Source organism: Patella vulgata, chromosome 5 (assembly GCF_932274485.2).
Source record: "Patella vulgata chromosome 5, xgPatVulg1.2, whole genome shotgun sequence".
Taxonomy (NCBI): Eukaryota; Metazoa; Mollusca; class Gastropoda; family Patellidae; genus Patella; species Patella vulgata.
The window spans coordinates 42,782,300-42,804,992 of record NC_065883.2 but is presented as its reverse complement, the minus strand read 5'-3'; the positions used below and the strand labels follow the sequence as shown (position 1 = coordinate 42,804,992).

The window sequence follows — 22,693 nt, the reverse complement described above, 5'->3', positions numbered from 1 at the left end:
TAACATATAGTTTTGGGCCCAATAAATATTAACAAAACATACGTACACTACCCCACCCGAAATGCCTTTATTTCTAAGTTCTAGCCATTTGGGACAGGTTTAAAAATTAAAATATGTATTCAATATTGATTGACTGTACACATTACAATTTTAACTTTTGAAGGATTTAATGTTAATACTTCGTGTATAGAAAGATAAAAATCATTCCACCCCTATTTTACCCCAGACTTGATATTTATTTTTTCTGTAATAAATAAATATTTACTTGTAGTTGTAATAATCTTAATGATTATATATAGGTCTACTAGTACTGACAATATAATATCTCGAAATTCCATTCACATAGAAATCTGAAGATTATGGATTAAAATGGCCCTTTACACTCTCCGAGAATTAACAGAAAATATTGTTCATTTAAATGGAATGAAATAAAACTGGCATTCAGGTTCTTCCAGACATAGATTAATGTCTTACATTTCAATAAACATGTTAAATTTACTGTCCGGTAGCAACAATCATTTTATTTGTTTCATTCATCATGACGTGTGGAACTGTGAAATGAAAGACTGTGACCTCTTTCAAAATGAAAGTAAACTATCACTGCTGTTTGGCAGAAGACACATCATTTTTTATCATTATTAAACTGACCTGATGTCACACGTTATGAAACCATAAACTCTTTGTTATTCTTTCTATATATGACATATTGTATGTGCCTGTTCTTGAAGACTTTGGTCTCCATTACGGTAGTGAAATCGTCATTAAAGAAATAGACTTGATAATCAAGTCTGCTAGTAAATCACGAGATTTAGAAAGAATGGCGGGAAAGGCCACTCGTTTTTACCTTACTGGGATTGTATTGTTACCAGTAGTTAGGCTTTCAGGGAATTTTCAGCTCTGCTTTTTCAATTTCATTTTTACAAGACAAAGAATTTATATCATGTGAATTTTTATTCTTAGATTCATGACAGTACAGTAGATGGACTGACTTAGTTTAGTAGTACACGTTTGGATTTCACAATTGAAGAAATATAATATGCCGGATTATGCATGTGTATTCAATATCCAATAAAGACAAATAGGACAGTAAGTAAGGCATACTATCGGAACACACACTCATCTATTCCATACTCGATCAAAATGGTTAAATAATATTCTGCCGAACTCTGGGAGTGTGCTGATATTTGCAACCACAACCTCACTCCTACAACGATTTTTTTCGGTAGACAATTTTATTTTCATTTCCAATAATGAAATACAGTTAAATATCTTGATGAAATATATTACGGATATAAATAGGGACAATATAAATATTTTCAAAGGAGAATTTGATAGAACCATGAACAAAATATCCATGACACATATTTTTCCTGACAAAAACAGTTGGCTCACAGAGCCGACCCACCATCTTCAAAATAAAAAGATGTCGGCTTGCCGACGGACCGACGGAAATTTTAAACACTGCAACGAACTCAAGAAACAACTCATAACGGACCGCTCACTCAGCAAATTTCGTCCAGACACACCTTCCTCTTGTGTCCCGGAAAACCGAGCCAATGGATCCCTCTGTTTGAAGCTTGAGTGCGACCACCCAAATCTGCCAAAGTCATCTCTAACACCGAAGCCACGGCGATCACCATCAGTCCGGATCATTCCAACACAGACCTAGCCGTTAATTTCGACGAATATCTCAACAGCATCACCAACACCACAGATCCCGGCAAACTAGATCCCAGCACCAGCACCTCCTCAAGACAGATTGCTTCAGATCATGATGTCGCAGCACCAGCACATCACGACCTCGATTTCAACGCCATACTAAACGAATATAACATCATCTTTTGAAGAACACTTATGAACTGTAATAACTATTTTAAGTAATTGTTTATTCATCTATATATTCTTACTTGTTAATTACTCTAATCATTTTTATACGCCCACATGGAAATGTGGTCGTATATTGCCGTCACCCCCGTCCGTCCGTCCGTCCGTCCATCATCCACAATTTCTTATGAACACTCTACAGACTACATTTATCAACCGATTGTTTTGAAATTGATATATGTTGTTTGCATTAGTGAGATGAAGAAGCCTATTTAATTTCAATAACTTCCGTTAATTTCTTCTGGAGTTATGGCCCTTGTTTCACTTTATTGCACTTTGTGAACGCTCTAACGACAAAAGTTATCAACCGATCTGTATGAAATTTATATACATCATTTAAATTAGTAAAGCAAAGAAGCCTATTGAATTTCAGCAATTTCCGTTAACTACATCTAGAGTTATGGCCCTTGTTTCACTTTGTTGAATCTTGTGAACGCTCTAATGACATAACTTATCAACCAATCTGTATGAAATTGATATGCATCATTTAAATTAGTGAAATGAAGAAGCCTATTGAATTTCAGCAATTTCCGTTAATTTCTTCTGGAGTTATGGCCCTTGTTTCACTTTGTTACACCTTGTGAACGCTCTAACGACAAAAGTTATCAACCGATCTGTATGAAATTTATATGCATCATTTAAATTAGTAAAACAAAGAAGGCTATTGAATTTCAGCAATTTCCGTTAATTACATCTAGAGTTATGGCCCTTGTTTCACTTTGTTGAATCTTGTGAACACTCTTATGACAACAGTTATCATCCGATCTGTTTGAAATTGATATGCATCATTTAAATTAGTGAAACGAAGAATCTTATTGAATTTCAGCAATTTCTGTTAATTGCGCCGTCAGTTATGGCCCTTGTTTCACTTTGTTGTACCTTGTAAATGCTCTAACGACAAAAGTTATTATCCGATCTGTATGAAATTTATATGTATCATTTAAATTAGTAAAACGAACAAGCCTATTGAGTTTTAGCAAATTTCCGTTAATTACATCTAGAGTTATGGCCCTTGTTTCACATTGTTGAATCTTGTGAACGCTTGAACGACAAAAGTTATCACCTAATCTGTATGAAATTTATATGCATCATTTAAATTAGTGAAATGAAGAATCCTATTGAATGTCAGCAATTTCTGTCAATTACGTTGATTTACTTTGTTGAACTTTGTGAACGTTCGAACGACAAAAGTTATCATCCAATCTGTATGAAATTTATATCGTCGGTGTCATTACAAAACCTCGTAAGTCGGCATTGTTTCGAAAATCACTTTTTTGCATAATTTAATTTTTTAACATAAAATACATGATATATCAAAAAATCAGAGTTCTGCGATAAATACTTTTCATTTTATTAGCGTGTGACCAAACCTCGTATCACGATTGGCCTGATTTTGTTCTTTTCTAAATGTCGTATCTAGGCAACGTGTTATCGATGACGATGTCAAAGGCCTTAAAGCGGTATATATGACAAAATTTCGCAGGATATATGATGTAATAAGATGTGTCAGTTTTACGCTTCTATATTGAATATACAAAAGCCACTGCAATAATAACGTCCCACGATAATCTCTTAGTCAAATTCTATAATTCTGACATGGATCTTTTTTTCAGTTTTCAAGCAAATAAGTCTCTCGGAATCATCTAAAATTCTCATATTACTGTTGATACCCCTCACGTACGTTATTACCCCACTGAGTATCATGACCTATCTGTGGGCAGTATCCCTTAAGTAAGTTATCTTACTGAACACCTACACCTACCTGTAGGCAATACCCATCTAGTAAGTTGTCATGCTGATTATCGAGACCTACCTGTGGGTAATAACCCTTAAGTAACTTAATCAACTGTGGGCAGTATCCCTCAAGTAAGCTACCTGTGGGCAATATCTCTCAAGTGACTTACCCTGCTAGGAATCTAGACCTACCTGTGGGCAATAAGTCTCCTCAAGTAACTTAACCAACTGAGCGTCTAGACCTACCTATGGGCAATAACCCCCAAGTAACGTACCCGACTGGGCATCTAGACATACCTGCGGGCAATACTCTTCAAGTAACCTATCCCAGTGGGCATATAGACCTATCTATACGTGATATCTCTCAGGTAACTTACTCGTCTGAACATTTTTAGCTACCGGTAGGCAATACCCTTCCATTAAATTACCCCACTGAGCATCTAGGCTTACCCTACTGAGCATCTAGACCTACCTATGGGTAATAGCCCTTAAGTAACTTACTCAACTGTGGGCAGTACCCCTTAAGTAAGCTACTCGTGGGCGATATCTCTCAAGTGACTTACCCCACTTGGCATCTAGACTTACCTGTGGGCAATAACCCCACTCAAGTAACGTACCCGACTGAGCGTCTAGACCTAACTGTGGGCAATAAACCCCAAGTAACGTACCCAACTGGGCATCTAGACTAACCTGTGGGCAATACTCATCAAGTAACTTATCCCAGTGGGCATATAGACCTACCTATAGATGATATCTCTCAGCTAACTTAGCCATCTGAAAATTTTTACCTGCCGGTAGTCAATACCCTTCCAGTAAATGACACCACTGAGCACCTAGGCTTACCCTACTGAGTATCTAGACCTACCTGTGGGCAATACCCATCAATACCGTTCCCTACTGAGCATCTAGACTTACCTGTGGGCAATACCCATCAATAGCGTACCCTACTGAGCATCTAGACCTACCTGTGGGCAATACCCCTCAAGTAACTTACCCTACTGAGCATCTAGACCTACTTGTGGGCAATACGCCCCAGGCAGCTTACCCCACTGAGCATCTAGATCTACCTGTGGGCCATATCCCTCACGCCACTTACCCCACTGAACATACAATGTATATAACTAGCTGCATGCAATATCCCTCAATTAAAGTACCCTCCTGAAGACTTGGATCCACCTTCAAAATCCCTCAATTTAAGGTATTGATCTTTTGGGTCTACTTTGTATCTATATCTACCTGTTGCCGAAATTCGCATGTAACTTGCCGCCCCTACTTACCCACTGTCAATACCCGAAAAGAGAATGGCATAATACAATACTTATGACTTCCCTTCATTTTTATGCCCAATTTATCTCTAGCAACGCGAATATAGAAGCTCGTAAATCATACAGTTTTGGTACAAAAACGTTCAGAAACCTTGTATGTCGTAAGAAAAAAACAGATTTGGGGGTGAAAACCTCGTAAGTCCGAAATCTTAAAAATGAACAAACGTCAGCTTATATTTGACAGAACATCAAATAGGGGTTATTTTCAAAGGTACAAAAAGAAAATGTTAAGCCAATCCGCCAAGTATTTGATAAGTTATGAAGTTATTTGTTCCTCCTGTAAAATTTTGTTGATCGGACTTACAAGGTTTTAGAATGACACCGACGATATGCATTATTTGAATTAGTAAAACGAAAAAGCCTGTCGAATTTCAACAATTTCTGTAGATTACTTCCAGAATTATGGCCCTTGTTTTAGTTTTTAGAACCTTGTGAACCCTCAAACGACGAAAATTATAATGTCATCTGCATGAAATTGTCTATTAAATTCCCCTAATTACATACAAAAGAATAAATATGTGACAACCCTTGTCGACTGCTCAAACGAATTAGCTGCTGTGGGCGTATGTTTTGTTGCCTGGCAACCTATCTTTATTTCTGAAAATCTAAAATTACACTTATTGGCACACCTATCTCCAAAAAATAAACTAATCATCTTGAATAATCCTGATCATTCCTAGCTGATCAGGATTAATCCAATTCACTCAAGACCAATCCTAAACACTCTTATTACGTCACAATCATTTTACCTATAAATACTGTACGCTTCGCTCCATCAAATCATTACTGAGGAAGGACACCTTTAGTCCGAAACGTTTAGAATAAATTAGTTTATAATCTACCAGGAGTTCGTCTATCTTCTCTGGTTAAAGGGGTTGCCTTTCTACCTATTTCAACAATTTCTGTAGATTACTTCTAGAATTGAGACCCTTGTTTCAATTTGTAGAACCTTGTGAACCCTCAACCGGCAAAAATTATAATCTGATCTGTATGGAACTGTCTTGTAAAGGCCCCCAATTACCTACAAAGGAATAAATATTCGATAACCCTTGTCGACCTCCTGGCAACCTATCTTTGTACCAGCAAATGATTTACCGTTTGAATTTTCTAAGAATATTAGCAGCTTAGTCAGTGTTTCTTTAGATGATCAGCTTTTATTAGTGTTAATAAAATTAAGACAGAACTTTGATTTTAAACACATATCAGATATGTTTGGAATTTCTTCTCAAGATTGTAGCTGTTTATTTACTAATTGGATCAACTATGTTTTTCAGACTTGGCTCTCTTGCTATATGGCCACACAGAGACATTATCATTAAAATATGCCAGAACAATTTAAAACTGATTATCCCAATTACACAATGGTCATAATTGATGGCACAGAAATAAAAATTCAGAGACCAATGTTATTCAGACTATAAATCTTGTACCACATTGAAGGGTCTTGTTGGTGTCGACCCAAGCCAAGGGGATCTATTGTGTTTGCATCTATGTTATTTTCTGGATCAATCTCAGACAAAGAAATAACGCACAGAAGTGGGTTTTTGGACACTTTATAATCATTATTACAAAGTGGTAAACTTCAAGAAGGTGATGGAGTTATGGCCGATAAAGGATTTACGATAGAAAAAGAAATCAATAATGTTGGATTATGCTTAAATATTCCACCATTTGTGCCATCATCTGCCTCCCAAATGAGTGTCCCAGCCGTTACAGAGACAATTAAAATAGCTGAACATAGGGTTTAAACTCCTAACCAATAAAGTTAGCCTGGGCTTGTTCAGCTGTGTTAATCAAGTATGGCTTGTCTGTTGTGTTTAAACGAATTTTATGCCATTCCTTATTGAGAAATAAAAATGGAATATAAAATACCGCATTGTGTTTTTGTTATGGTACTGAAAACAGAGGGGGTTAACTAGTGATATTGTTTTTATTACGGTTTTGCATCAGCTGTTTGGCTGAAAAACTTATACAGGCCCAAATCAATATAGATACATTAAAACTGCCGCCATTATTGTTTGGCTTGGTGACGGGCTTAAATTGGGTTATCTCGCTTTATTATAAGGGGCGTGGCTACGTCTGCACTCGCGATCCGTCAATTCTTCAAGCCAAATATGACAAAGAACCATTAAAAACTAGCCTTTATCGCGTTCACAAGGCTTTTCGGAAAAAGGGGCACAACTCCAAAACGGAAAGTTGTAAAACACTGTATATCGATAGGGTACATCCCCTCATGACCCCAATGCTTCACACCAAATTTTATCTGTTAAAAACTAGAGCCTCTATCGGGTTCACAAGGGGGGATGATTCCAGAATGAATAGTCGCAAACCGCTTAATATCGATAAGGTTCATTCTCTCATGACCCCAATGCTTCTCACCAAATTTAAAAGGGATAAGTCATTAACGAAAAAGAGTAACAATAACCGAACAGAAAAACGTAGATCGCTGAATATGGATAGGGTTCGACCTCTTGTGACTTCTCACACCAAAATAAAAAAATCTGCCAAAAACTGCAGCCTATATTGTATAGGAGCAATGCACAGCTAAAATAAATGACTAGTATTATAAACAGAAATATTGTACTTTTCACCATTTTCCTGATAACATGTATTATCAGTTTATTTGAATTTTGTTTTTTTAAAGGACTGGAAGGAATTATGGGTGGATGAAGCTTTCTGGCATATGTTGTTCTTGTTGGTTTTATTTATTATTATGATATTATGGAGGCCATCAACAAATAATCAAAGGTAATGTTGTTATCCATCATTGGTTATTTATACCACTTATAGGAAGCCTGTAATAATCTACTGTGAGAATTATATCACTAGGGACCGGGTATCGTCCGGACTTTACGAAAAAAGGAAAGAAACTAAGCTTATCGTCAAGAATTTAATACACGTATCCAGCTAATAAATAGATTGCGGTCAAGAATGTGTTAAATGCCGTCAAGATTCACCAAAAACCGCCCAGTTTGTGCTACCGTTTAGATTAAAAAACACTGTTTACTTTTGACAACGACCGTCTGCTTTACGACCGTCCAGTTTCTGAGGATGTTTTTTAGAAATGAACACTACCATTTAGATTTGAAAGGGGTTTAATTTTTTAGACAAGGCGTTTATTTTCAAGGACGTTGTCAAGAAATGAACAGAGTGTTTAATTATTTAAGGCGTTTAGATTTTACGCCAAATTACCACTTTACCGAGAGCCGTCTAGTAACTTACGGGTGAGTAGTAATGCAATGCCGTTTACTTTTCATGTCTTGTAATTAGTTTGCCCAGTGTCATCTAGAAAACTTAAGGCATTTGTTTTTGTGTGCAATATTTAATTTCTGTCTCCCAATTTTAGAAACTATGTTCAGATTTAGAATCTGAGTATAGTGTCTAAAATTCTCGAATGAATTGCATATTTGTTGAATATCGTCCATTCTTCGGTATTACCGACGTCCGTTGGGAAAAGTCGATTTACAATGAATTGACAATTGTCCGTACATTCCCTTGTTTTTATTCATTCTATACTTAATAAAAACATGGTAATGCACTGACTTTTTCTCATATTGACAGTCAATATTTTTTTTTTCGATTGTCAGATATATGCTAGTCAAGACGTCCACACGAAAAATCTGGTTAAGTCATCCACGCTGCATTGGTTGACTTTTCCACGCGACATTGTGTAATGTTAGGGACGCAGAAATATTCATAGTCAGTATAATATGAGTGTTTGATATAAGTATAATTTTCTTTACGCCAAGTGACAGACTCGCCAATCTAGAGCGGTTGCATTTATAAATAACAAACAACAAAATAAATCACTTTATTCAATAACAATTTCATTAATAAATAACATCACTACACAGCCACTAAACGACTCACCTCTATAGTCTAGGTACACTTTTCTTCCCCAGTTCATATAATTCCCATTTTATAAATATTTTATCATGAATGGTGTCCAACGTCTTCCTTTACATACGCTTTAGCTTATTTTCCGAACACACCAATTCTCGGCACCAATTTCACTAAAATTACATGGCCTACAATCGAGCGATATTCAATGCAAAACTTTCAACTTGTAATATATCCCTTTCCTGCAGGTTGGTTTCACCCTAACAGAATTGCCCTGTGATCAAAGAATAAACTGCACATAGTCACTTTTTCGACACGTGTTATTTTCAGTTGGTCAGACTACCTGGCACCTCAAATAACCCAACGTTAAAAGAAAGCATGCAGTGTCCACCTCACAACAGGTTCCATTCATTTATGATTTATTTTATAATTTATTACATAGTTTTGACCACAACGTGTTTCGATTCGCATTTTGGTATTCTAAATTGATTCATATACGGAATTCTTTAGTTCCATTTTGTGTGCGGAAATTAAATCAACGATTAGTTTTAAAATTAATTATGATGCCGCAAATAATATCAATCCAATTGTATTTTAGCGAGAGATTAAGTTGTCAATATGTAATTTTAAAATACCTTTTATTTATCCATCTAATAATTTATATTCAGATTTCATATTAAGTCAATTAAATGTTGTCTAAACATTAAAATCATAAAGCCAATTAACAAACAATACGAGTATACTTTATTACAAAAATATCGGTGAAGTATTCTAAAAACCTAAAATCATAATAGCAATTAAATAACAACACGAATATACTTCACTACAAAACCATATGTCTGGATTAGGGGATTAATTAAACAATAGGTAGCGGCCATTCAAAGAATCTAACGACAGACATTTATGACTGTTGTATATTCCATGCGATGGTGGTGTAATTACACGTCTGTGAGCGATATGGTTTCAGACGGAACCGAGACAGGTGGCTAGAATTTGTGATATAAGCAGGCGGTCATTCAAAGAATATAATCTAAATTGTAATGACGAACATTTATGACTGTATATTCCAAGCGACGGCAAAGGCTATGGTTTCGGATGGAACAGAGACAGCTAGGACGTGGCTGGAATTTGTCATTTATAAAACAATAGCAGTAGGTCATTCAAAGAATATAATCTGATATCGCCGATTAAATTTTGGAGTTTTGTGTAAATATGTTTTTATATTTTGTGTTTGTAAACAATATGTGGATTAGGTTTTAGACTTGGATGTGAGGTATCCCGAATGTTAGTGTGTAAACTGATAAGTGTTATATGTGCAATATATGTGCATATAGTTTGTAGAGGAACTTTCCATGTATTTGGATATTAGATATTATAATGACCCTGCTTGTTTTGCTTTTGTTTTTTGATTAGAAATACTCGATTTTATTGTGACAAGACCAATTATAAACTAGATACGATTTGCGGTCCTTGCCTGTTTCAATGTGGGGAAACTGTACCTACAATTGTTAGCAATTCCCCTCCTTCGGTATTTCTTTAACATTCCCAAGGGGTGGGGATACAAAAATAAATGTTGGCGAAAATAGTCCCCCAAAGATGTCTAGATAAATGGCGAAAATGACGTTTCATTTGTGGCCAAAACGAGAACTGCACACATTAATTTGTAAATTCACAAATACATTTGTTATTAATTGCGGAAGCGGGTAAATAACACAGAAAGCAAGATTATAAGTAACAAGATATACGTCCATTGTTTTGTTATTTTTTAATAAATAAAATGTGAGTTTTATCTACGCCGGGAAAATTGTCAATTCATTGTAAATCGACTTTTCCCAACGGACGTCGGCAATACCAAAGAATGGACGATATTCAACAAATATGCAATTCATTCGAGAATTTTAGACACTATACTCAGATTCTAAATCTGAACAGAGTTTCTAAAATTGGGAGACAGAAATTAAATATTTCACACAAAAACAAACGCCTTAAGTTTCTAGATGACACTGTGCAAACTAATTACAAGACATGAAAAGTAAACGGCATTGCATTACTACTCACCCGTAAGTTACTAGACGACTCTCGGTAAAGCGGTAATTTGGCATAAAATCTAAACGCCTTAAATAATTAAACACTCTGTTCATTTCTTGAAAATAAACGCCTTGTCTAAAAACTAAACCCCTTTCAAATCTAAATGGTAGTGTTCATTTCTAAAAAAACATCCCGAGAAACTGGACGGTCGTAAAGCAGACGATCGTTGTCAAAAGTAAACGGTGTTTCTTAATCTACACGGTAGCACAAACTGGGCGGTTTTTGGTGAATCTTGACGGCATTTAACACATTCTTGACGGCAATCTATTAGCTGGATACGTGTATTAAATTCTTGACGATAAGCTTAGTTTCTTTCCTTTTTTCGTAAAGTCTGGACGATACCCGGTCCCTAGTGTATATAAAGAAGATAACTGGCCTCATTATATACTCTTCAAAAAAAGTAGGGGATATTGAAATGCAAATACCTATGCAGTTTGTGATATGATAAATAGTCATGTACACTTGACATGCTTTGAGAGTATGTTCACAGATGAAGAACTTATCGCCCCAACAGAACCACTGAGCTGCATGTTCGACACGCAATAGCGCCATACACGTGGGAGGGGTTCATTGTCAAATTCTACACTTCAAGGAAGGGTTGATGAAAACTGCCACTTGCTGGTTTATCCTATCCATGTTTGCTTTCCTATCGGTTCTTGCATAAGATTTACTGTTTAGCGTATCTTTGCTTTAGTGTGTTGCGTTTAATTTGATCGGTAGACGTGTTCGTCAACGTCAACTTCAACCGACAACACTGCAAGAATTGTCTGTGGCACAGCAAGAGGAGTGGGTCAGATTGCCCCAAATCGTGATTGGACGGTTGATTAGGAGTACGCCACGACGAATTGCTGAATGTCTGAGGATTAGTGGAGCAATTACTCATTATTAAGACAAAAATCAAAAACGTCCATTTTCACCTTTGACAGTATTTCTCTGCGAGTGAAATGGGGCCGTCAGATAACCACCCATATGAACTGTTTATGTTCATGTGTAGGCAATTTTCCTGTTATTAACATACACTGGTTATCTCTAATAAAAACAGCAGTGCATTTCTGCAGTTTTGTATTGTTTCTGAATATCCCCTACTTTTTTTGAAGAGTATATTTATTTATAGAATAGAATATTTATTTATAGAATAAGTCTAAGAATGCTTTGTGAACTTGGGGTCAGATTTAATATAAAAATTATTAACTCTTGAACTTTTAAATGCTTTAAATGTACTCGTATATTGTCGTCACACCATCCGTTAGTGAGATGAAGAAGCCTATTAAATTTTAACAATTTTCACTTTGTTGAACCGTGTGAACGCTCTAACAACAAAAGTTATCACCTGATCTGCATTAAATTTGTATGCATCATTTGATTTGGTAAAACAAAGAAGCCTATTGATTAAGCAATTTCCGTTTATTACTGCAATAGTTATGGTCCTTGTTTCATTTTCTTGAACCTTGTGGAGGCACCAACAACAAAAGTTATCACAGGATATTTTTTAAATTTATATATTATGTTGTTTACAGTACTAAGACTTAGCCTATTGAAATTCAGCAATTTCCGTTTATTATGACCCTTGTTTAACAAAAGTTATCATCCGATCTGTATTAATTGTGTATGCATTAATTAAATTAGTGAAACAGAATTCTATTGAATTTCAGCAATGGCCCTTGTTTCACTTGTTATCATATCGCCGATCTGTATTAAATTTATATGCATTTATTTAAATTAGTGAAACAAAGAAGCCCATTGAATTTCAACAATTTCTGTTAATTATTTCTACAGTTATGGGCCTTGTTTCACTTTTGAAGCCTGTTGATATTCAACAATATCCGTAGATTATTTCTAGAGTTATGGCCCTTGTTTCACTTGTGAAAGCTCTAACAACGAATTTCAGCAATTTCTGTTAATTACTTCTAGAGTTATAGCCTTTGTTGCACTTTGTTGAACCTTGTAAACACTCCAACTACGAAAGTTATTAACCGATCTGTATGAAATGGATAACGATTTAGCCCTTGTGGGCATATAATTCGTTGCCTGGCAACCTATCTTTGATTGAAGTAATAATGGATTTCGTCCACAAGGCAGTGCCTATTTACTATTTATAAAGTGTCTAATAGTTGATACTGCACATCATTTATTTGGTAAACTAAGAATTGTCTTGTAATATTTTGTTTTAGGTATGCATTCTCACCATTGTTAGATGCTGCTGAAGATGATGAAGAAGAAAATGTGATGCACGATGCATTCGGTATGTAGCCTACCATTCTCCGCAAATAGATTCAAAGTGTATTGTTCGTAAGTTAATGAACAATATAGAGATATCCTTCATCAGCTAATAAACAATGTAGAGAACGCTTTAAGTAGGAATAATAATAATTGTTGTCTGACTCTTAAAGACTCTGATTGTCATTTTAGGGATTTTGAATCCTTTCCAAACTACAAAATTCTGACAGTTGAGTCTCTAATGATATCACTCCAAACATTAGTCCAATTATTTTCAGTATTACAAAGATTGCCCCTGTATGTGTGTGTGTGGTTCGCCTACAGGCCGCAATTCTTAACTGATCATCTTGAAACTTTACATACTTATTCCTTATACCCTAACGATGATCTTTGAGAATATCAAAGACATGGCCGAGGTTTCTTTGAATTGAGAGTCCCTCTACTGACCTATCGAAGGTATCATCATTCATAATAACCAAGGGCATAGCTGGCTTGGCCAGTGAGCCCAAGATTTTGTTGAAACTTGAAATGTAAGTTTATAACCCAAAGATCTTGGATCCTTTCGATATTAGCGCATATTGGCTTGTAACTTCCTGAATTATGGCCCCTGATTGTACGAAAAATCGCGTTTTTAGCTTGTGGACCCTATAGAGGTCATAATTTTTATCCGATATAAAAAAACGTATTATTATATCACCGTTACACTCTAGGGTCGACTGAGTTCGAATTTTGTGAAAATTGGCCCATATCGTACCGTATGGCCCATGATTGTACGAAAAATTGTGTTTTTAGCTTGTGAACCCTATAGAGGTCATAATTTTTATCCGATTTTGTTGAAACTTAAAATGTAAGTTTATAACCCAAAGATCTTGGTTCCTTTCGATATTCGCGCATATTGGACAGTAACTTCCTGAATTATGGCCCCTGATTGTACGAAAAATCGCGTTTTTAGTTTGTGGACCCTATAGAGGTCATAATTTTTATCCGATATAAAAAAACGTATTATTATATCACCGTTACACTCTAGGGTCGACTAAGTTCGAATTTTGTGAAAATCAGCCGCATATCGTACCGTAACTTCCTGAATTATGGCCCATGATTGTACGACAAATCGTGTTTTTAGCTTGTGGACCCTATAGAGGTCATAATTTTTATCCGATTTAAAAAAAACGTATTATTATATCACAGTTACACCCTAAAAACAGCTGAGGTCGAATTTCATGAAAATCGGCCCAAAATTGACAGACAAAATGGCCGCTGTTCGTTATCAAATAGCGTAAAAATATGGTATGTCAAGGTTGTGGACCCTATAGAGGCCACAATTTTTATCCGATTTTGTTGAAATTTGAAATGTAAGTTTATAACCCAAAGATCTCGGTTCCTGTCGATCTTCGCGCATATCGGACCATAACTTCCTGAATTATGGCTCCTGATTGTGCGAAAAATCGCGTTTTTAGCTTGTGGACCCTATAGAGGTCATAATTTTTATCCGATTTAAAAAAACGTATTATTATATCACCGTTACACCTTAACTCTTAAACGACCCAGAGGTTTGACGTCATAACGTCATAAAAACCCACGTCATAATGGTCAATAGTATTAAAATATAGATATGCATTTTAAAGTCATATCATTAATAAACAACTGTAGATACACCCTTAATGTAAATGGATGAAATAATCTAAATTTAATGCCATTTTCATAAATATAAGTTTATACAAAAAATTAATTTAGACATTTCATGCAAAATTCATGCATATAATGGTTATTTCTATTTTTTTTGTTCGACAGCTGTGAACTAAAAATTATTCATCACGAATCTCTTTTATTTTAAGCTTATTTAAGTACCGTAATACTAATAGAAATTTGTTGATTAACTAAGCCTACTTCTATTCTAGGCCTAACGTAAAACTGTAAAAATCTACACTACAGATAAAATCTGAATCACTGTCATTCAATAAGGATGGTAATCCGTCATTAGGAGAACGTTGCCGAATAGGTCTAGACATACATGTATCACCGTTTTGTTATAATTTTTCAAGGAGAAACAGTAAGATTTTTAACTGTCAAAATGTCAAACAGGAAGTAAACAAATGAGATAAAGTCTTCTGTTCATAAGGGAAATAACTCTCATTACGCTAGGAACGTTGCATTCGGCTAACCGGTTTTGTCGACAAAAGTCGCTGTGGGTACTTAACGGTAACGTTATAGGTGTCGACAAAAGTCGCCTTGGGTCAGTTAAGGACGAATGAGTTCGAATTTCATGAATATCGGCCCAAAATTGACAGACAAAATGGCCGCTCCTCGTTCTCAAATAGCGTAAAAAATATGGTATATCAAGGTTGTGGACCCTATAGAGGTCACAATTTTTATCCGATTTTGTTGAAACTTGAAATGTAAGTTTTTAACCCAAAGATCTCGGTTCCGTTCGATATTCGCGCATATCGGACCGTAAATTCCTGAAATATGGTCCCTTTTTACGGAAAAATCGCATTTTTAGCTTGTGGATCCATTAGAGGTCATAATTTTTATCGGATTTAAAAAACTGTATTATTGTATTACCGCTACACCCTAAGGACAGCTGAGTTCGAATTTCGTGAAAATCAACCCAAAATTGACAGACAAAATGGCCGCCGTTCGTTTTCAATTAGCGATATGGTATATCAAGGTTGTGGACCCTATAGAGATCACAATTTTTATCTGATTTTGTTCAAACTTCAAATGTAAGTTTATAATCCAACAGACTCGGTTCCTTTAGATATTCGAGCATATCGGACCATAACTTCCTGAATTATGGCCCCCGATTGTACGAAAAATCGCCTTCTTTTTAGCTTGTTCTCTATCCATCTCTCGAAAATGTGGGCGTATCCTGCCTGGCAGCCGCTGGTTTACACACTGAAAAGTGCAACATGGCACTGGAAACCAAATTAACGTGGGTTCCAGTTCCATAAGGACGAGCCATAATAGAAATAGAAATAAACAAATAAATATAAACGCATTTTATACTTTCATCAAACAATTCACGTTTAAAAAATGTTCCATTATCAAAACTACAAATACTTATTATCAATAAGTATTTCAAATTAAAAAATATCGCTATACTTTACTATCTACTATCTATCTAATCAATCATCTATCTAGTTTCGAATCCCCGGGTGTACGTGGCAAGGAGTAGGGTCGCCTGTCCAACCTCGTGGGTTTTCTCCGGGTCCTCCGGTTTCCTCCCACTGCTAAAGACCCCTACGCACTAGCGAATTATGTAAATAAAATTAAACCATATGTTAGTCCCGAAATGACCTAGTTTGTGTCAAGTGGACGTTAAACCCTATTTCTCTCTCTCTTTCTCTCTCTCTCTCTCCCTATCTATCTATCTGTCTATCTACCTATCTACCTATCTATCTATCTATATATATTATATATATGTCTAATAAGTATCTAATCACGAAAACTGAGCTCACAATTACACTGTTAAAATTTTGAAAAGCTTAATTTACTGTAAATGCCAAAAGAGCTGTTCTTGGTAAATACAATTAATCTCTCTAGACTATTTTTCAACATTTTAGTAATTCGGCAATATAATCTCATGATCTAGTAGAAGGATGATGAATTTTTGAACAGCAAATCGTAAAAACTAAATAGTGTAGTAGTCATGTACATCTGTCTATACTTGACAAGCGAATCAAGCGATATTTCAAAAAAGGTAAATACAAATAGTATATGAGCATAAGGTCACTGTTGTAGCATACTCCACGCAGTGTTTCGTTTGATTAGACCGAATCCCACTCAACACTGCCGTAATGTAGGCAAATTTCAGTTCCAAATTATGACTGGTCAATAGTCCGATTAACATTACCAATACCTAACTGCGTAACAATATCATTCGGGTTTAAACAGAGCTCCAAATGTGTTTACATAACGTTACGTCATGATTCACGAAATTTATTACGCCCATTAACCAGTGCATAGCAGAATATTGCAGAAAAACTAATTGCGTGACAAACGAGGCTATCAAAACGGCTACAATGTAAACGATACCGTTTGGAGACTAACAATACTTTCACCGTTTTTAATACCTTAAATCACTGTCCAAAGTTTTAGGAAAGACCCCAGATTAAACGAAAGACTGTACGTAGGAGCTATTTGATTAAACTGGAATAATAGACACATTCCTCCAGAAACTGAACCTCATATTTCATGTGGGGTATACGGGGTACCCAATGACCAAATCTGCAAAGTTTGGTCAAAATCGCCCGACACCGCTTGTGCCGTTTTTTTTAAATTTTGCGCGATTCTCTCGCAAACTCATTCTTAAATAGCATCAAGATTCATCAAAAACTGCAAAGTTTGTGCTACCGTTTAGTTTGACATCGGTTGTCTAGTTTATGAAACTAAATGGTCATAAACTGGATGACCAATATCAAAATTAAACTAAATGGTCATAAACTAGATGACCAATGTCAAAACTAAATGGTGGTTCTTAAACTAAACGGTAGCACAAACTGGGCGTTATTTGATGAATCTTGATGGTATTAGATTATAGATGGTAAGCTCAGTTTCTTTCCTTTTTTCATCAAATCTGAATGATACCCAGTCCCTAGTGTATAGAGGTCACAATTTTAATCGGACTGTAACTTCATGGATTATGGCCCCTGATTGTACGAAAAATCACTTTTTCAGCTTGTGAACAACGGAGAGGTCACATTTTTTATCCGATTTTGTTGAAACTTGAAATGTAAGTATATAACCCCAAGATCTTGGTTCCTTCCGATATTCGCGCATATCGGACCGTAACTTCCTGAATTATGGCCCCTGATTGTACGAAAAATCAAGTTTTTAGCTTGTTGACCCTATAGAGGTCATAATTTTTACCCGATTTAAAAAAACATATTATTATATCACCGTTACACCCTAAGGACGGCTGAGTTTGAATTTCGTGAAAATCTGCCCAAAACTGACAGACAAAATGGACGCCCCTCGTTCTCAAATAGCGTAAAAATAAAGTATATCAAGGTTGTGGACCCTATAGAGGTCCCAATTTTTATCCGATTTTGTTGAAACTTGAAATGTAAGTTTATAACCCAAAGATCTCGGTTTCCTTTCGATATTTGTGCATATCGAATTGTAATTTCCTGAATTATGGCCCTTGATTGTAGGAAAAATCACTTTCTTTTTAGCTTGTTCTCTATCCATCTCTCGAAAATGTGGGCGTATCCTGCCTGGCAGCCGCTGGTTAATTTTATTTACTGTGATATTGTTTTTATTTATGCATATAATACTTTTTCTGTGATATTTATTTAACCTGTCTCGCATAAGTGCAATATAGCCCGGTGGGTGCTGACGTGCCATAAAACTAGATTTCACTTAATTTCATTTCCTAACCATCCCTATTGTCTTTGGTGCATGCCCAACCCCCAGGGGCAGAGCCACGCCTATTTCTTGTATTTGTCGTCTACAGACCACATTTCTTAACGTATCATCTTCGCAACTTTTCATACTTATTTCATACCCTAAGGAACATCCCTATTGTTTGTGGTGCATGCCCAAACCCCAGGGGTAGAGGCACGCCCATTTTCTTTTTGTGGGTCTATGTGTCGCCTACAGGCCGCAATTCTTAATCGATTGTCTTGAAAACTTTTCATACTTATTCCTTATGCCCTAAGGATGACATCTATTAATTTTGGTGCATGTCCGACCCTGTGGAACAGAGCAACACCCAATTTTTATACGCCCACATAGAAATGTGGACGTTTATTGCCGTCGGTCCGTCTGTCCGTCGGTCGTCCACAATTTCTTATGAACGCTCTAATGCCAAAAGTTATCATCCAATTGTTTTAAAATTGATATATGTTGTTTACATTAGTGAGATGAAGAAGCCTATTTAATTTCAATAATTTCCGTTTTTAACGTCTAGAGTTATGGCCCCTGTTTCACTTTGTTTAACCTTGTGAACGCTCTAATGCCAAAAGTTAACATCCGATCTTTGTGAAATTTATATGCAATATTTAAATTAGGGAAACGAAGAAGCTTATTGAATTTCAGCAATTTCCGTTTATTACTTCTACAGTTATGGGTCTTGTTTCACTTTGTTTAACCTTGTGACTGCTCTAACCCCAAAAGTTATTATCCTATCTTTCTGAAATTTATATGCATTATTTAGATTAGTGAAAAGAAGAAGCCTATTTAATTTCAATAATTTCCGTTTATAACATCTAGAGTTATGGCCCTTGTTTCACTTTGTTGTACCTTGTGAAGGCTCTAATGCCAAAAGTTAACATCCGATCTTTGTGAAATTTATATGCAATATTTAAATTAGTGAAACGAAGAAGCCTTTTGAATTTCAGCAATTTCCGTTTATTACTGAGTTATGGCCCTTGTTTCACTTTGTTTAACCTTGTGAAAGCTCTAACCCCAAAAGTTATCATCCTATCTTTCTGAAATTTATATGCATTATTTGAATTAGTGAAACGAAGAAGCCTATTGAATTTCAGCAATTTCTGTGTATTACGTCTAGAGTTATTGCCCTTATTTCACTTTATTGAACCTTGTGAACGCTCTAACGACAAAATTTATCATCCGATCTTTCTGAAATTTATATGCATTATTTAAATGTGTGAAACGAAGAAACTTATTGAATTTCAGCAAGTTCTGTTTATTACGTCTAGAGTTATAGCCCTTGTTTCACTTTATTGAACTTTGTGAATGCTCTAACATCAAAAGTTATCTGCCGATCTGTATGAAATTTACATGTGTCATTTAAATTAGTAAAGAGAAGAATCCTATTGAATTTCAGCAATTTCCGTTTATTACTTCTAGACTTATGGCCCTTGTTTCACTTTGTTCAATCTGGTTAATACGCGATTGGTGAAAGTTATCATCCGATATTTATGAAATTTATATGCATCATTTAAATTTTTGAAACGAAAAAGCCTCTCAAATTTCAACAATTTCTGTAGATTACTTTCAGAGTTGAGACCCTTGTTTCAATTTGTAGAATCTTGTGAACCCTTAAATGGCAAAAATTCTAATCTGATCTATATGGAACTGTCTTGTAAAGGCATAAATATGCGACAACCCTTGTCAACCGCTCGGACGATTTAGCCGCTGTTGGCGTATGTTTCGTTGCCTGGCAGTCTATCTTTGTATTTATCATATACATGCTACGATTCTTAATGGGTCGTCTTCAACCTTGGGATATGTATTCCTTATAGCCTAAGGATGACAACTGCAAGTCCTGATCATAGAAATATAGACTAGAATAGCAATGACGTCTTTTACAACGACGTCATAAGTCCGCCATCTTGGAAGTTGTATGACGTGAAAAGTAAACACTGCAACTCGCACTATATAGTGTGAAGCGCTTTCTATTCTTTGCGTCTTTATGATAGTGCAGCCTATTATATTGAACTATGATCGTGCGACGAATTATGTTTTCACATTTTTGTTACAATTTCTAATGAATGTAATTGTTTAAGTAGTGTCAATTTATATTATCTTGCCCGTACGGTTATTTCATCATTTGGCGTGGAATTTACCGAAGAATTAATATGTTGCGAAAGAGTATTGGGTTCTAAAAATTTTAGTTAAATACTTACAATTAAAATCTTGTATCAGATTAGGCCTAAATTCTTTGAACTCAAGACATTCATTAACGATATTATTTTATATATTCAATATAAAAGTCCACTTTTATTGCGGCAATCAATTGCATTAAAGGAATGTCGCACGACAATTGAATTTTAATCATAAATAAAAGATAATGAAGTCGTGAAAAAGCAGTCCTACATTCCACAGTGTTTTTCTATTAAAGATAACACAATTTACGAATTATTCAATATATATTTATTGATATAAAAACGAAAGCCCACAAACTTTGTTCCACGTACATTTTGTCCATAACCCAAAAATTCATAGAATGATGGACACAGAAGTTTCAGCAGAACCGGACACAAATGATGGGAGGATACACAAACTTAGTACATATTTGACGTTCTGTGTAAAAGTTAAAAGTCAGGGGTCATAACCCAAAGTATATGCATTAAATGCTTTGACCATATTTTCATAAAGGGGAGGCCCTGGGTTTGGGAACAGTTTATTTTGCATGTTGAACAGGTTCTTGTGGGGGCATAAAAAGCCAATAATTGTTGCAGATCTGAGCCAAAACGAAATCGAACAAAGAAATTGAGACTGGTGGGTGTCCACAATCACAAGTGGAAAAAAATTGTGAGACAAGATTAGATACCAATCCCAATTATTACGAATGCCGTTTCTCCGTTCACAACCATAGATATAATTTTTCGAAGAACAGATTTTTCATCAGGAGGTACGTTAAAATAGGCCCTGGACTATCACACATGTTTTGGTTAGAAATATCTTTATGGAATTTACAGGCTTGATACAAGGAACATGGGGGCTCAGTGAGTAAGATGTTGACTCGCTTAAAGTTCCATGTTCGATCCCAGTGTTGACCAAGATAAGTTCATTAGGAGCTGAACAGTAGGCTTTAAACCACATTTTATTTCAACAATATATAATAATAGAGGTCTTAATTAGCAGTGGGAGGAAATCCCAGATATGGTTCACAATCAACTAATAACATTGTCAAGAAATACAATGGTTCATTTTCAACAATTAATATACCATAATTCAAGTTGTAACTTAAAGATACATTATAGGAGATTAGATAAAGAGTAGGCAGTTCTTATATAAAGAGGATATGCCGACAATTAGAGTCAAATTACTTCACTCAGCGACCCAAAAATCTCATTTTAAAAACACTGTAAACTCGATTGTCATTGTTACCGCTGTAACGATAGTAAAGAAAGTCTTGATTATCCACTTTTGCAGTTAATCATGGATTATGTAACATTTCTGGCCTAAAGAAAGTCCGGCAATTGCAATAGGCAGATCTAGCTCGAACAAAATGTATGTTTAAAAAACATGTAATAACAATAACAGACTTTTGGTTATACATAGTATGTAATAACCATACTTCCAATAAATTGTCCTGTGCAACTTGTGTACTCAACCTAGCCCGACAAATTATACACACTTTGAAAAAATCTACAGATAAGAAACTTGGTGTCCTCATACAGGATATCATCTATTCTAATCAACTTAATGAACGCTTTATTCCTCAATATTACGATGTTATAACCGATTTGATAAATAGTAAATTTTCACCTAAGCATTCAATACAGCCTCATAAAGCGCAAAAGAAAAAACCTGACGTGTTATGTAAAATCATTTTTACAGATAAACATATACAAGACATTGGATTGAATAGAATCTTTAGAGACCAATCAGTAATTAAATCTATACCAGATACTATTCCTAAAATTTCACCTACAGTCCTATACAAATTTTTACCTCCAATTCGTAATAAATTATTTAACTACCATCAAACTATTGAAAACCTTAACGTACAAGAATTTATTAATAATTACGATAATACTAGATGTCAATGCGCCAACTCTCCCTTTAAAGACAAGTTTCATGACCATATACTGACAGGAAACTTCGATATTGTTGAAGATAAAAATCTTAAAAAACTTTTTCGCTTTGGACCACAATTTCGAGAACAACCTAGTAAAACTAATTTCAAAAAG

At 35.4% G+C, this 22,693-nt stretch overlaps 1 protein-coding gene across 5 annotated transcripts in view; it reads left to right on the top strand.

Annotated features, from left to right (window-relative positions):
* Positions 1 to 22,693, top strand: part of LOC126820261 (transmembrane protein 87A) — a 444,177-nt gene that overhangs the window by 248,110 nt on the left and 173,374 nt on the right. For all 5 annotated transcript variants that reach the window (XM_056100811.1, XM_056100809.1, XM_056100810.1 and 2 more), the window contains exons 15-16: positions 7,588 to 7,691; positions 13,043 to 13,113. In XM_056100811.1, coding sequence (XP_055956786.1) covers positions 7,588 to 7,691; positions 13,043 to 13,113 — 175 coding nt within the window. The remainder of the gene's footprint in view (positions 1 to 7,587; positions 7,692 to 13,042; positions 13,114 to 22,693) is intronic.